Source organism: Engystomops pustulosus, chromosome 2 (genome assembly GCF_040894005.1).
Source record: "Engystomops pustulosus chromosome 2, aEngPut4.maternal, whole genome shotgun sequence".
In the NCBI taxonomy this organism is placed as follows: domain Eukaryota; kingdom Metazoa; phylum Chordata; class Amphibia; order Anura; family Leptodactylidae; genus Engystomops; species Engystomops pustulosus.
Window position 1 is genome coordinate 87338194 of NC_092412.1, and position 12556 is coordinate 87350749.

General features: G+C 38.9%; 1 protein-coding gene across 3 annotated transcripts in view; it reads right to left on the reverse strand.

Moving 5' to 3' along the window:
• Positions 1-987: 987 nt before the first annotated feature.
• Positions 988-12556, reverse strand: part of DZIP1 (DAZ interacting zinc finger protein 1) — a 34362-nt gene continuing 22793 nt past the window's right edge. For 2 of the 3 annotated variants that reach the window (XM_072135434.1, XM_072135436.1), the window contains exons 10-19: positions 11303-11365; positions 9701-9748; positions 8794-8936; positions 8497-8695; positions 8029-8182; positions 7306-7359; positions 6589-6800; positions 5089-5219; positions 2903-3065; positions 988-1604 (exon numbers count right to left, since the gene is read on the reverse strand). In XM_072135434.1, coding sequence (XP_071991535.1) covers positions 1522-1604; positions 2903-3065; positions 5089-5219; positions 6589-6800; positions 7306-7359; positions 8029-8182; positions 8497-8695; positions 8794-8936; positions 9701-9748; positions 11303-11365 — 1250 coding nt within the window. In that variant the 3' untranslated portion in view covers positions 988-1521. The remainder of the gene's footprint in view (positions 1605-2902; positions 3066-5088; positions 5220-6588; positions 6801-7305; positions 7360-8028; positions 8183-8496; positions 8696-8793; positions 8937-9700; positions 9749-11302; positions 11366-12556) is intronic. The other variant, XM_072135435.1, reaches the window with a different exon arrangement.

The window sequence follows — 12556 nt, forward strand, 5'->3', positions numbered from 1 at the left end:
AAAGATTTAGCCATCTTCTGGCGCTAACAACTTTTTCATACTTTGGTGTACCTAACTTGTTTGATAAACTATTTATTTATATCAGTTCTAGTGAAAGTAAGGTGATTAGAATTTTTATGTTTTTTAATGTCATATTTTTTATTTTATTTTTTTACAATTTTTCAGCCCCCTAGGGTACTTTAACTCTAGGTTGTCTGCTTGATCCTACCATATACCGCTATACTACTGTATGGCAATATATGGGGATTTTCCTCCTCATTCATTACAACATTCAAATTTAGTTTTTAGTGAATGTCACTGCTAAAGAAGCCTGGGATCAAAGCTTATTTCCCCCAGTAGGAAAATGCCTATATACTGCAATACTGTAATGAATACTGCAAAAAAAAATTTCGTACAAAAGATTTAAATTTATCTCTCTCTATGATCACCACTATAAATCTCTGTGATCATACCGACCCAAAGATTAAAGCGGAAATGCCATTTAGAGTGCACCGTGAAAGCTGTGAAACCCAGGAAACAAGAAAATGGGGCAAATGTGTTTTTGGTGAATGTCACTGCATTTAGAATTTTTTTCCAGATTTCCAGTACATGGCATTGAACATTCATACTATCCCTATGAAGTACAAGCCCTCATACAACTCTGTACATGAAGAAATGAAAAAAGTTATGGATTTCTAAAAGTTGGGAGTGAAAAATAGAAATACAGAAACTACAGAAAGGAGTTACCGGTAATTAAAAAAAAAAAAAAAGCATTTAAAGAAAGGAAAGGATAGGTATGGGGGGAGGGGGTAGTGATAAGAAGCACTGGTAGACATGTGGTTGTTAGTTTTAGGGCACACCTCGTTGCTGAATTTTGGGGTACTCAACATCAGTGCATGAATAAAAACCAAGCCATAATGGATTCCTAAAGGTCCCAGCATTGCATACTTATGTAATATGTTTATTTAGACTTATCAATAACAAACACATAACGAACAACTAAACCAATTCAGTTTAACATCCGATTTTAATACTATTTTTCAGTCAAAGCTGCAGTACAAAAAGTAGTAAGAAAATATAGTACCATTTTCAGAGCCCTGAATAAACACTTTGTGCTTTCTGCAGAAATATCACAGAACATGATGTGCAAGATGTAACTGCACTCAATCACATACATTTATACAGGTATAAAACACTGGATTTAACCTACAAAATAGAAATCTAGAAATAATTCTGCAAGTGACCAAACCCTGGATCAGCTGAGCAGGATTCCAGATGGCAAGGTCTCATTTACTATCCAAGTGGGAAGTAAGAGCAGTAAGTGCTTCAATAAAAATTCATTGTACCGTACAAAGATAAGACATATGCAAATATAATACTGCAACAGAGGCCGGTGAGCATTTCCATCATATTTAGACATTTGCTACATGTGATAATACATAGACATAAAACATACAAAAAGCACATTTAAAAACACTTTTGCCAACACTGGCTTTATAATTGTCAAGGCACAGTATAATCGGCAGCATTGTGGCCAAGGAGTCAGACATCCGATGTGTCACTGAAGTCACTGACGGTAACTAGACTGCTCACTAGTGTGCTGGAGGTGTCAGCGTCTCGAGCATCTGCAATACACAGAAGACATGTTAACATTATAGCAATCTGCAGAACTACAGGTAATCCACACAAAATGCAAATATCAATATAATTTTTTTGCATTTTTTATGTAAATCTGTATCTATAAATCTGTATATATACATATGTGGACTGTTGTAGGAAGGAAAAAATATTTGAAGTAAACATACCATCAAAATCAAGAAGATAACCTATGAGCACTTACTCATAAATCCAAGCACTGTAACTGTAACCATCTTCATATATTTGTTATCCATGGACTCATTCTTCTAAAATCAACTTTTAAAGTTATGGTCACCCTCCAACAGTTCCTTAAGCACTTCCCCCCTCACTCTGCCTGCTGTAATCTTACACAGTGAGAGGAGGAAGTGCTCCTGCACAGTGTATTAGTCAAAGAAGCTACAGCATGAAGGGGCTTTGGTAATACACCCCTTCTGACTCATTACCATTTGTAAAAGCTGATTTTATAAGGAAGATTATTAAGAGTCCAGAATCTGGAAAGGAATCAGTGTTAAAGGGGTATTCTCGTCTGGGCATTCACATTCAGTTTGATAAATCTGCCATATATAAACATTTCTTCAATTAGATGTTATTAAAAAAAATGTTCCTGTGTGAAGATAATTTCTCATAAATGTAGTCATTTTGTCTCTTAGAAAAAAGACTGTGTCCTTGGATATGACCACCTCTGCTGGAGGGATTGCACAAATAAACAAAAAGTTTTTGTATATGAAATGTCCGGGAGTAACTGCATGTCCAACAGCCGTCCTGGGGTGATGAACGCTGAATCCAGGTGGTCCGGCAGGACTCTATAGCGCAAGTCTGGCCACCGCTGCCAAAGTGTGACGTGGTTGTAACCGAGGAAGCTATCTGGTTTCTAAGGGACAGAATCACTACAATTATGAGAAATTATCTTCACACAGGAACATTTTTTTTAATAACATCCAATTGAAGAAATGTTTATATATGGCAGATTAGTGAAAGTGAATGTGAGTGCCCAGACGAGAATACCCCTTTAAATACTCTTCATATCTCTACTATGCTATGAATGGCGATCTCTTTGGATATGGACTATTTAACTCCTCACATCACTTTCTGCTGTTTATATGAGTCTTTTAGACATGACATTACTTTCCACAATGTAAATACTATAAGGGAAAGTGTAAAAATTGGTAAACACAAAATAAATGTGCAATTTACAATAAAAATCTGCCATATTTTACTTAGATGAGTTTTTCAGGAATATTTTAAAAGAAATTGCCTCTAAATCAGCTCATTGTAGATGACGTACCGCCTTTTGTCAGTTTAGAAGAACTGAAAGCATTTTTTACAGAAGTTGCTGGAAACTCTTTTTTAGGTACAGAAGCTTGTTTGGGCTTAACACATCTCGGCACTTCAAAGGGCTCATCCTCAAAAGATGTGCTATCAAATTCAGTGTCATCTAGGTCAGTTACCTGTTGAGTAAAAGAAACGAAAACAAAATAAATATCACTGGAGAAGCTGTTCTGTAGGAAAACTCCAGGAGCAAACAGGGACCCTCTGAGGGAGCGCAGCAGGGGGTAACAATGCTTTCTCCTGTGCTGAAACTGCATGTATACACGGAAGGGGATTTATTTTTGGCAGCACCAGTCCTTTAAATGTTATCATTGTCCAAAATAACAAGAAAAACAAACAATTGAGTTCACATTATAAAGCAGAAGAAAAAATTGTCACCTAACAGATAAAGGTGACAGGAAAAACAAACAGAAATAATAGAAGCCTATATGATAGCAGCACTATGACAGTACTACACTCACCGGCCACTTTATTAGGTACACCATGCTAGTAACGGGTTGGACCCCCTTTTGCCTTCAGAACTGCCTCAATTCTTCGTGGCATAGATTCAACAAGGTGCTGGAAGCATTCCTCAGAGATTTTGGTCCATATTGACATGATGGCATCACACAGTTGCCGCAGATTTGTCGGCTGCACATCCATGATGCGAATCTCCCATTCCACCACATCCCAAAGATGCTCTATTGGATTGAGATCTGGTGACTGTGGAGGCCATTTGAGTACAGTGACCTCATTGTCATGTTCAAGAAACCAGTCTGAGATGATTCCAGCTTTATGACATGGCGCATTATCCTGCTGAAAGTAGCCATCAGATGTTGGGTACATTGTGGTCATAAAGGGATGGACATGGTCAGCAACAATACTCAGGTAGGCTGTGGCGTGGCAACGATTGCTCAATTGGTACCAAGGGGCCCAAAGAGTGCCAAGAAAATATTCCCCACACCATGACACCACCACCACCAGCCTGAACCGTTGATACAAGGCAGGATGGATCCATGCTTTCATGTTGTTGACGCCAAATTCTGACCCTGCCATCCGAATGTCACAGCAGAAATTGAGACTCATCAGACCAGGCAACGTTTTTCCAATCTTCTACTGTCCAATTTCGATGAGCTTGTGCAAATTGTAGCCTCCGTTTCCTGTTCTTAGCTGAAAGGAGTGGCACTCAGTGTGGTCTTCTGCTGCTGTAGCCCATCTGCCTCAAAGTTCGACGTACTGTGCGTTCAGAGATGCTCTTCTGCCTACCTTGGTTGTAACGGGTGGTGATTTGAGTCACTGTTGCCTTTCTATCAGCTCGAACCAGTCTTCCCATTCTCCTCTGACCTCTGGCATCAACAAGGCATTTCCGCCCACAGAACTGCCGCTCACTGGATGTTTTTTCTTTTTCGGACCATTCTCTGTAAACCCTAGAGATGGTTGTGCGTGAAAATCCCAGTAGATCAGCGGTTTCTGAAATACTCAGACCAGCCCTTCTGGCACCAACAACCATGCCACGTTCAAAGGCATCAAATCACCTTTCTTCCCCATACTGATGCTCAGTTTGAACTGCAGGAGAATGTCTTGACCATGTCTACATGCCTAAATGCACTGAGTTGCCGCCATATTATTGGCTGATTAGAAATTAAGTGTTAACGAGCAGTTGGACAGGTGTACCTAATAAAGTGGCCGGTGAGTGTATGTGGCCAACTATACATGATAGACCAATGGCATCTATTCATAATGTGTTTATAAAAGGTGACCTCTATAACACTAGTAACAAACAGCTCAAGAACAGAGCTCAGGACGGCTCATGTTCTTTTTTTATCATTATTTTTCTATGCTTAATTTTTTTTATTTCATTTTTTAAGTCCTCCTAAAAAATGTTTCTATGAGACACTGAAAACTGTAATGCAGTCATTATAATATAACACTCAGTCTATGTGACCTGGGCCTCATAAGGTGTCTGTTTTGGTCAGGCCTCCAGTCCCCACTTCCCTTAGTTTCAGTAGAAGCAACTCCATATCAATGTCCATGGTTCTAGAGCGAGATGTGTAGACAAACACAAAAGCAAAGGGGCTATCCACACACATTCGGCCATCTAACCCAAGTGTAGCAAAGGTAAAAATCTTGTTGGAAATGTTGATTAGACCTTGCAGACATTACCTTTAACTCCACAACTGGGTCTCTTTTCACAAAAGCATCTGCAATATCCACCCCTCCAACAGATTTCAGATCAACAGTTCGTGTAGACCGAGCCATTTCCAGCTGTTCAGAAAGTTCTTTCACCAGTGTGGCTATAAAACACAAAATAAAAAAGACGATACGGAAATATTAGTGAATGAAATAACATTAACACTGAAAAGTAATTAGAAACCATTCATGTACTTAATTGTGATGCATAACCAGAAAGAGAGCTGCTGTAGGTCTGAATTTAGTAATCCATCTTATTTCCAGTAAATTTTATAAAAATAATTTGTCTTGTGACTATTAACAATGGTCCAATTTACTGTATTTATGACTGGGAAATAGCTTAAACCTCTTGATTCTATGGGGGTTATTTCTCAAGGTTTGTACGCCTTAAATAGCCCTGAAATAATTATTTCCACCATTACAGCACCTCCACGACAAGTGGTCGTGGAGAAGAGCTGTGATGGGAGGCGTGAAGTGGGCCACTGCACTTGCTATTGCCTGTGCCCATTCAGGCTGGTGTAGAAATGTACAAAGGGCGAAACTGCCCACCACATATATCAGGAGGACGGAGCCTCCCGATGATGTGCCAGCATATCAGAAATATCCTCCTGTTTGCCTAGTAAGAATCCTAAAAATTGTGGGAAATTCATGCCATGTCATGCTGGGTTGGACCCATGGGTAACTTATTGTTATTTTGATGATTGTAGTGTAATCTTTACCTATTTTTTTAAATACATAATTTTGAAATGACACATTCCCTTAAAGGGAACCGGTCACTGGGGACCTCATTTTCACTAAAGACAGGTTGCAGAAGCCCTTCACGCCTGCATTGCAAATTCTCTGTTCTCAGTGGTTGGTTTTGGTTTGCATGCATTATAAAATAGCAACCCGTAACTTGTCTGTACTTCTCACTCCTCAGCTCTCAGCCTCCACCTTCCCCCAATAATGTCAGTTCACCATACTGTGAGCTCTGTTCCTGTGAAGGAGCACAAAGGTGGGGGCTGAGAGCTGAGTAATGAGCAGCACAAACAAGGCATGTGTTGTTATTTTGAAATGAATGCAAACCAACCCCTGGGACTAAACAGAGGATTTTGCAATGCAGCTGTAATGGACTTCTGCAACCTGTGTTGAGTGAAAATGAGGTCCTAGGTGGCAGGCTCTCTTTAAGTATAATTAAGGCTACATTCAAACTAATGTGTGCCCACCATGCCTTAGCGCACGGGAGAGGAGGGGGGGGGGGGGAGTGCTGCTTGACATGTCCTATCTTTTCCCCAGGTACGGAACAGTACATTGCCGCACGTATGCAACACCGTATTGCTCTGTGAACCCATTGCCTGCCTATGGGGGACGTATATACATACAGCCGCAAGCTTGTGTCCGTATATACGTCCACCCAACAGTCGTGTGAATGTAGCCAAAGTATGTATTAAATTTAGCGTATGTGATTTATAGCGAATTTAAGTGAATACCTACCCCTGGCAGGTTTGGCTGGGGCTGGCTTCTGAGATGGTCGTGGCTTTATCTCCTCCAGCAAACTCCCATCTGATTCACTTTCATTTGTAGCAAAACCAACTGCGACTTTTCCATTAAGTAAAGATTTAGCTTTGAAAGACTCGTGACGTTTGTGATGCTGAAGAGACTCATCTTGGAAGTCTGACTCATCATCAGAGCTGAATGGAGGTGTCCTACAATAGAGAATATAAAGGAGTGGAAGCCAATGAGTGATCTCTGTGATAACCTCTATACAAACGGCACTTGACACAAACATCACTGCTTAGGATATACGGTAAGTGATAGAACATGTGGGTGGAGGTTATCACTGGTGTGGTATCATGTGATTACTTTCATGCAACACATTGTTTTACTTTTATGACTTTTTTGTTTAAATATTAATATCTTGCACTACCAATACATTTCAATATATTATTTCCAGCTAGTTTAAAAGTAACAGGTACTAGGCAGGGTCTGACAGATACCCGCAATCACGGCTGTTATCATACAATTTCAGTATTGTGGTATAGACAATTACCACAGACTGCAGCTTCTGTTTATACAGAATTTCTTTGCATATGTCCAAAATATAATGACATGAAGCTCACATTTACATAATACTTGCCTTTAGTGCAGGATCATCAAATGTAATAGCTAAAGTGAAAACATTTAAATATATGTATCCAATGAAATACTTACCGTATACTTGATGGCTTGGTCACTTGAGCTTCCTTTGAGGACACCAGCTTAATTCTTTAAAAATAAAAAGGAGATTTCAGTATATGTCACATTTTAATAAAAGATCTACTGTGTTATATATGATTTAATTTGCACACTGATTGCATGAGATGTCAATAAATATAGATCATGTCACTGGCCTAAACCAACACGGAGGAGCAAATTTAACAACAGAATACTGTCGTAATTTGCAGAAAAAAATGTTTTAGAGGTTAGAAACAGATTTATCATCCAGACTGTCTTTTCTAACTGTACACTGTCTTATCTTACAACACATTTAATAAATTTCCCCCAGAGAGTTTTTTTTCAGACATCATAGAAATCGTGATTATTGATTGAGAGAACATCTTGAAATAAAGAAAAAACATATAATGCACTTCTGTCTGTCTGTAACCCTAGGAAGGACAGGGACATCTTTTATGTATTCCCCACCTCTCTTAGTATACTATGAATTACCATATTGTAATAAAATGTCTCCTGCAAACACAAAAATCCGTTTTGCGGACAGGACATTTTTTGTTGCACATTCATGAATTTCTTTAAACTGCATTCAGACTGGAAAATCACAGAAAACTTAGCAACAAAACTGCTGCTTATAAATTGATCCCATCATTACCCGGAAAGGACATTTGCCACTCAGTGCTATAGGAATCAATCACATTTCAACATGAGTTAATGTCTTACTTTGGGGTGGAACTAATCACTGGGATGGGGTATCTTGCTTCAGAGTGTAAATCTTCATGAGAAGATTTCTGTATTGATGCTCTTGACTTTGTTTGCCTAGGCAGTGAAGTAGCGGACGTAGTTCCCAAAGTAGAGGATTTAAATGTAGAAAAAACTGAGAAAAGGAGAAAAAATATTATTGATTAAAATCAGGAAAAGCCTGTATATAAAGCAGACCTGATCTTTCCTTACAAAGGCATGAAATTGTGTTTCTGTGAATTGACAGGGAACATAACCACATTCACTAACACTTTGGCTATGTTCACACGGCAGTATTCTGCTCAAAACACAGAAATGCTTCAAATTATACATTTCTGTGCCACTTTGTTTATTCCCCTTCAGATTTTGGCTTAACTAATTATTCAGAGCAGAAAAGGATATAATTAGCAATAGAACTGTACTGTGATATGTAGAAATAACAGGTGTTACCATCAGTAAAGAATTGTGAACTGGAATTCAGTCTCAAAGATGTTGACGATGCCCGTTCTTCCACCTTTTGGTTGACATTTTTGATCAGATTTTGTCGAATATGTGGAAATTCTGCTATTGATCTCTCTTTTTCTTCCCTGAAAGTTGCAACAGCGTCCAGAACTCTATTGAAGTGATCGCTTGGGATCCCGCGCACACCCTGGAGAATGACAACTTGGTTTATTACTTCATCTATTAGAAGATGATAAACTCTTTCTACATTCAATCCATGGCCTTCTGGAAGCGGAAAGCACTTACTGGCTGAACTCCTAAGGCCTCAAGTTTCTCCACCAGCCCCTGCTCCAGGACTTTCCGCAGTTCCTTACTTAATGTAGGGTTCTTCTTCAGAGCGTTTATCAGCTGCTGTTTGCTGGTGCTTGGGACTTCTTCACTGTCCAAATCTGGAAATATAGGGAAAACCCCAGATGACAATTTGCTTTGTATTTCTCTTTTAACAGCCACGATGAAGATGTCAACCCACTAGTAACAAAAAGTTTAGCATCTCTGTACAGAAACAATAATCTTTGCATATGAAATAAAAAGCAATGAATGAACCAAGCAATACCAAGACTGGAAAAAGAACAATTGACAATTGTCCAACTTGTTACAATTAAAAAAAAGCAACTAAAAACAACAAAAGTGTACATCCAATGAGCTTTACTCTAGATAGGTGCAAACACTGCCACCTACAGGACTCGCAGAAAAACAACCTGCTCTCAAACATTTGAAAAAGCGTCTAGCAACTCCCGGTGTGGTAAAAACTTAGTTTTACTTCTTCTTTAAAAATATACATCAATGCAGGCATAAAATCTTCATTGGCATGACTAAAGATTGACGCATTCCAGCCGTTCAAACTTCAATCAGAGATCATCATTAAAGCCTGAACGGCTAAAACACATCAATCTTGTGCCGATTAATATTTTTACCAACAAACCAACCTTAACCAAATCACTTAAATACAACCGGATAGGTACAATGAATAACAACATACATGCACAATGTATATAACACAGCACAATATGTAGAAAGACCAAAAATATGTAGAGATCCCTTAACCAAGTCACTCACAATGAATTTGATAATGAACAACAACATGCAAAGTGAATATGACACAGCACAAGGTGCAGAACAGACCGTATATTATATAGATATTATATAGGTTTACCTTTCTCATCAGAAAGTTCCTGAATAGGCTCCAGTATATGTGCCAGCTCTGACATGGAGAGGAAGAGGACAGCCACAACATGTCTCAAAACACATAATATAGAGAATTTTGGCACCTATAGCGTTAAGGCTAGCAAGATTGCTATGGCAAACCTTCAAGAAAAATCCAAAGTAACAATGTGGAAGAAACTAGAACTAATACTATGCCGAAAATATATTCTGGACACTGTAATCTAGAGCTTCCCTGCTGGAAACACTGAGGGGAATGTATTCCTTGCTTTGTCTTTGTGGCTGGTGTTATTTATCAAAGATTACAAGTGTATCGATAAATTTGCAAATCTTCGCTGTGTTTGGCACAATTTTCAAAGGGCACAAATTATTCATGTGTCAAAATGTTAAAATCCAAAGTAGCAAAACCCATTTTCCTCCAAAAAGTAGAACAGTGCAAGTAAGGCTGCATTCACACATGGTATGCCCACCGTGCCAGCAAACCGCCGTGTGCTGGAGAGGAGGAGGAGGTGGCCCCTTCTCCCTCCATAGGAAACAGCGGTGCACGGCCGCACACCAGGGAAAAGATAAATCATGCTCTAGCCTTTCCTGTTGTGCGGTGCGGAACGGTGCCACACATGTGTGGCACTGTACCGCCGTCGTGCCACCATTGCCATCTATGGGGATGTATATGTGGCAACAGATTTGCGCCAACATGTACATGCCCGCAGAAGGCAGTGTGAATGAACCCTTGAAAGATATCTACCACCAGAATGAAGGATTGTAAACCCAGTACACTGACATACTTGTGTGTGTCCCCTCTGGCAGAAGATGCTCTTCTTGTAGCTTTGTGTGGCTTTGTTTTTAAGAAAAAGATGACCCATCTTTAAGATGCAGATGACCCTTCAGGGCTCCAAGCTCCATTGACATCTATGGAGTCTGGAGCCCCTGAGGCTCACTGGCATAATTTGTGAAACCTTTTTATTGTAAAAACAAGGTTCTAAGAAGCTTGAAGAAAACCAGAACCTGTCAGAGGGGGCACACACCAGTATGTCAGTGTGATTGGTTTACAATCCTTCATCCTGGTGGTAGATTTCCTTTAAGCCATAGATGCACACACACGAAAACTTGTAAAATTACATAAATGATGCCACGGTGTCCCCCAATATGGATAATCTCTTCCTGAGTTGTATCCTTACAATACATTCTGGTGCACATTCGGGGCTCAGCTTTCATTTTCCCACAGCTGTTTATAAAAATAAAATTGAGCTCTGATTGGTTTCCATGGGCAAATGGAACAGTTTTACCTCAGACACGGCTGATAAATCTTCCACCGTATATAAAGCATCCATTTGCCATATGCAGAGTCCCCTATTCAGCCAGTGTCAGTCTAGTATACATTAGTATTACTTATCCAGCATTACATAGCTGGATAGAAGCGATAATGCACAATATGCTATGAAGGCTAGGGGTAACATATGCCACTGTATGGTCATGAAGGAACCCACCACAGAAAACAAATCTTAATTCCAAGAAAATGACTGTAAATTGACATATTTTTTCTTGATATTGTGATCTGACCATTTAGGTTCCCCAAATATAAACAGCATCTTACCTCGTATTACTGAGACACTTGATTTTGCTTCTACATTTTGTAATACTGGGACAAGTGCTGGAGCTGAAAAATAACACAAGAACATTTCTACAAAAGTGATTCTGAATATATATACAAATGATAGTTACCCAAGTCTATTATACATTTGTTTTATAGTGGTAGCAAAACATGCATGACGATGGCATCCTATGTGGGGACCAAACTTGTGATAAGCCTTGTCCTCCAAAAACTGGTGTGAACAGATTGTATCCTAAAGACCCATTAAGACGGCAGAGTGTAGCTTACAGTGCAGAGAAAATGGCAGCACACATTAGAATAGGTACGTGAAAAGAAACTAATTCAACACTGCTGTAAAATTGTTCACTTTATCCTGAAAATACTCTTACAATTTTTGCTATCATTTATGAGCATACACATACATACATGACGGAGACTGGACCAGGAAACTGATTTGGCTTTTAATCTTTACTACGCAAGGGCCAATATTTAAAAGACATCTACCACCAGGAGGAAGCATTGTAAACCAAGCACACTTGCATACTGGTGTGCGCCTCATTTGACACATTCCCCTTTTTAAGATTTTAATGCTTCTTATGTTTCTAAGACTGAAAGGCTTTAAAAATTATGCAAATGAGCCTGAGGGGCTGTGTGACGGCTTTTTTGCGTAACAAATTGTACTTCATAGTGATGGTAATCAATATTCCATGCCGTGTACTGGGAAAAAAAATCCAAATGCAGGGAAAATGGTGAAAAAACGCATTTGCGTCGTTTTCTTGTGGGCTTGGATTTTACAGCTTTCACTGTGCGCTCCAAATAACAAGTATACTTTATTCTTTGGGTCAGTACGATTACGTGGATACCAAATTTGTACAGGTTTTATAATGTTTTAATACATTTACAAAATTAAAACCTCCTTGATGATGTTTTCATTGCTATCGTTTTTAGGACTGTACAACCTTTTGATCACGTTTTATTGATTTTTTTATATTTTTGGGCGCTATTTTCAGTTACGGGGTTAAACGTAGTGAAAAACCTTTATTATATTTTAATAGATCAGGGATTTTCGGACACGCTAATACCTAATGTGTTTATGATTTTTACTGTTTATATCAGTTCTAGGGAAAGGGGGATAATTAGAATTTTTGTTTTTTTTATTATAATTTTTTTTTAAACTTTTATTTACTTTTACTATTTTTCAGACTCCATAGGGTACTTTAAGCCTAGGTTGTCTGATCGATCCTATCATACACTGTC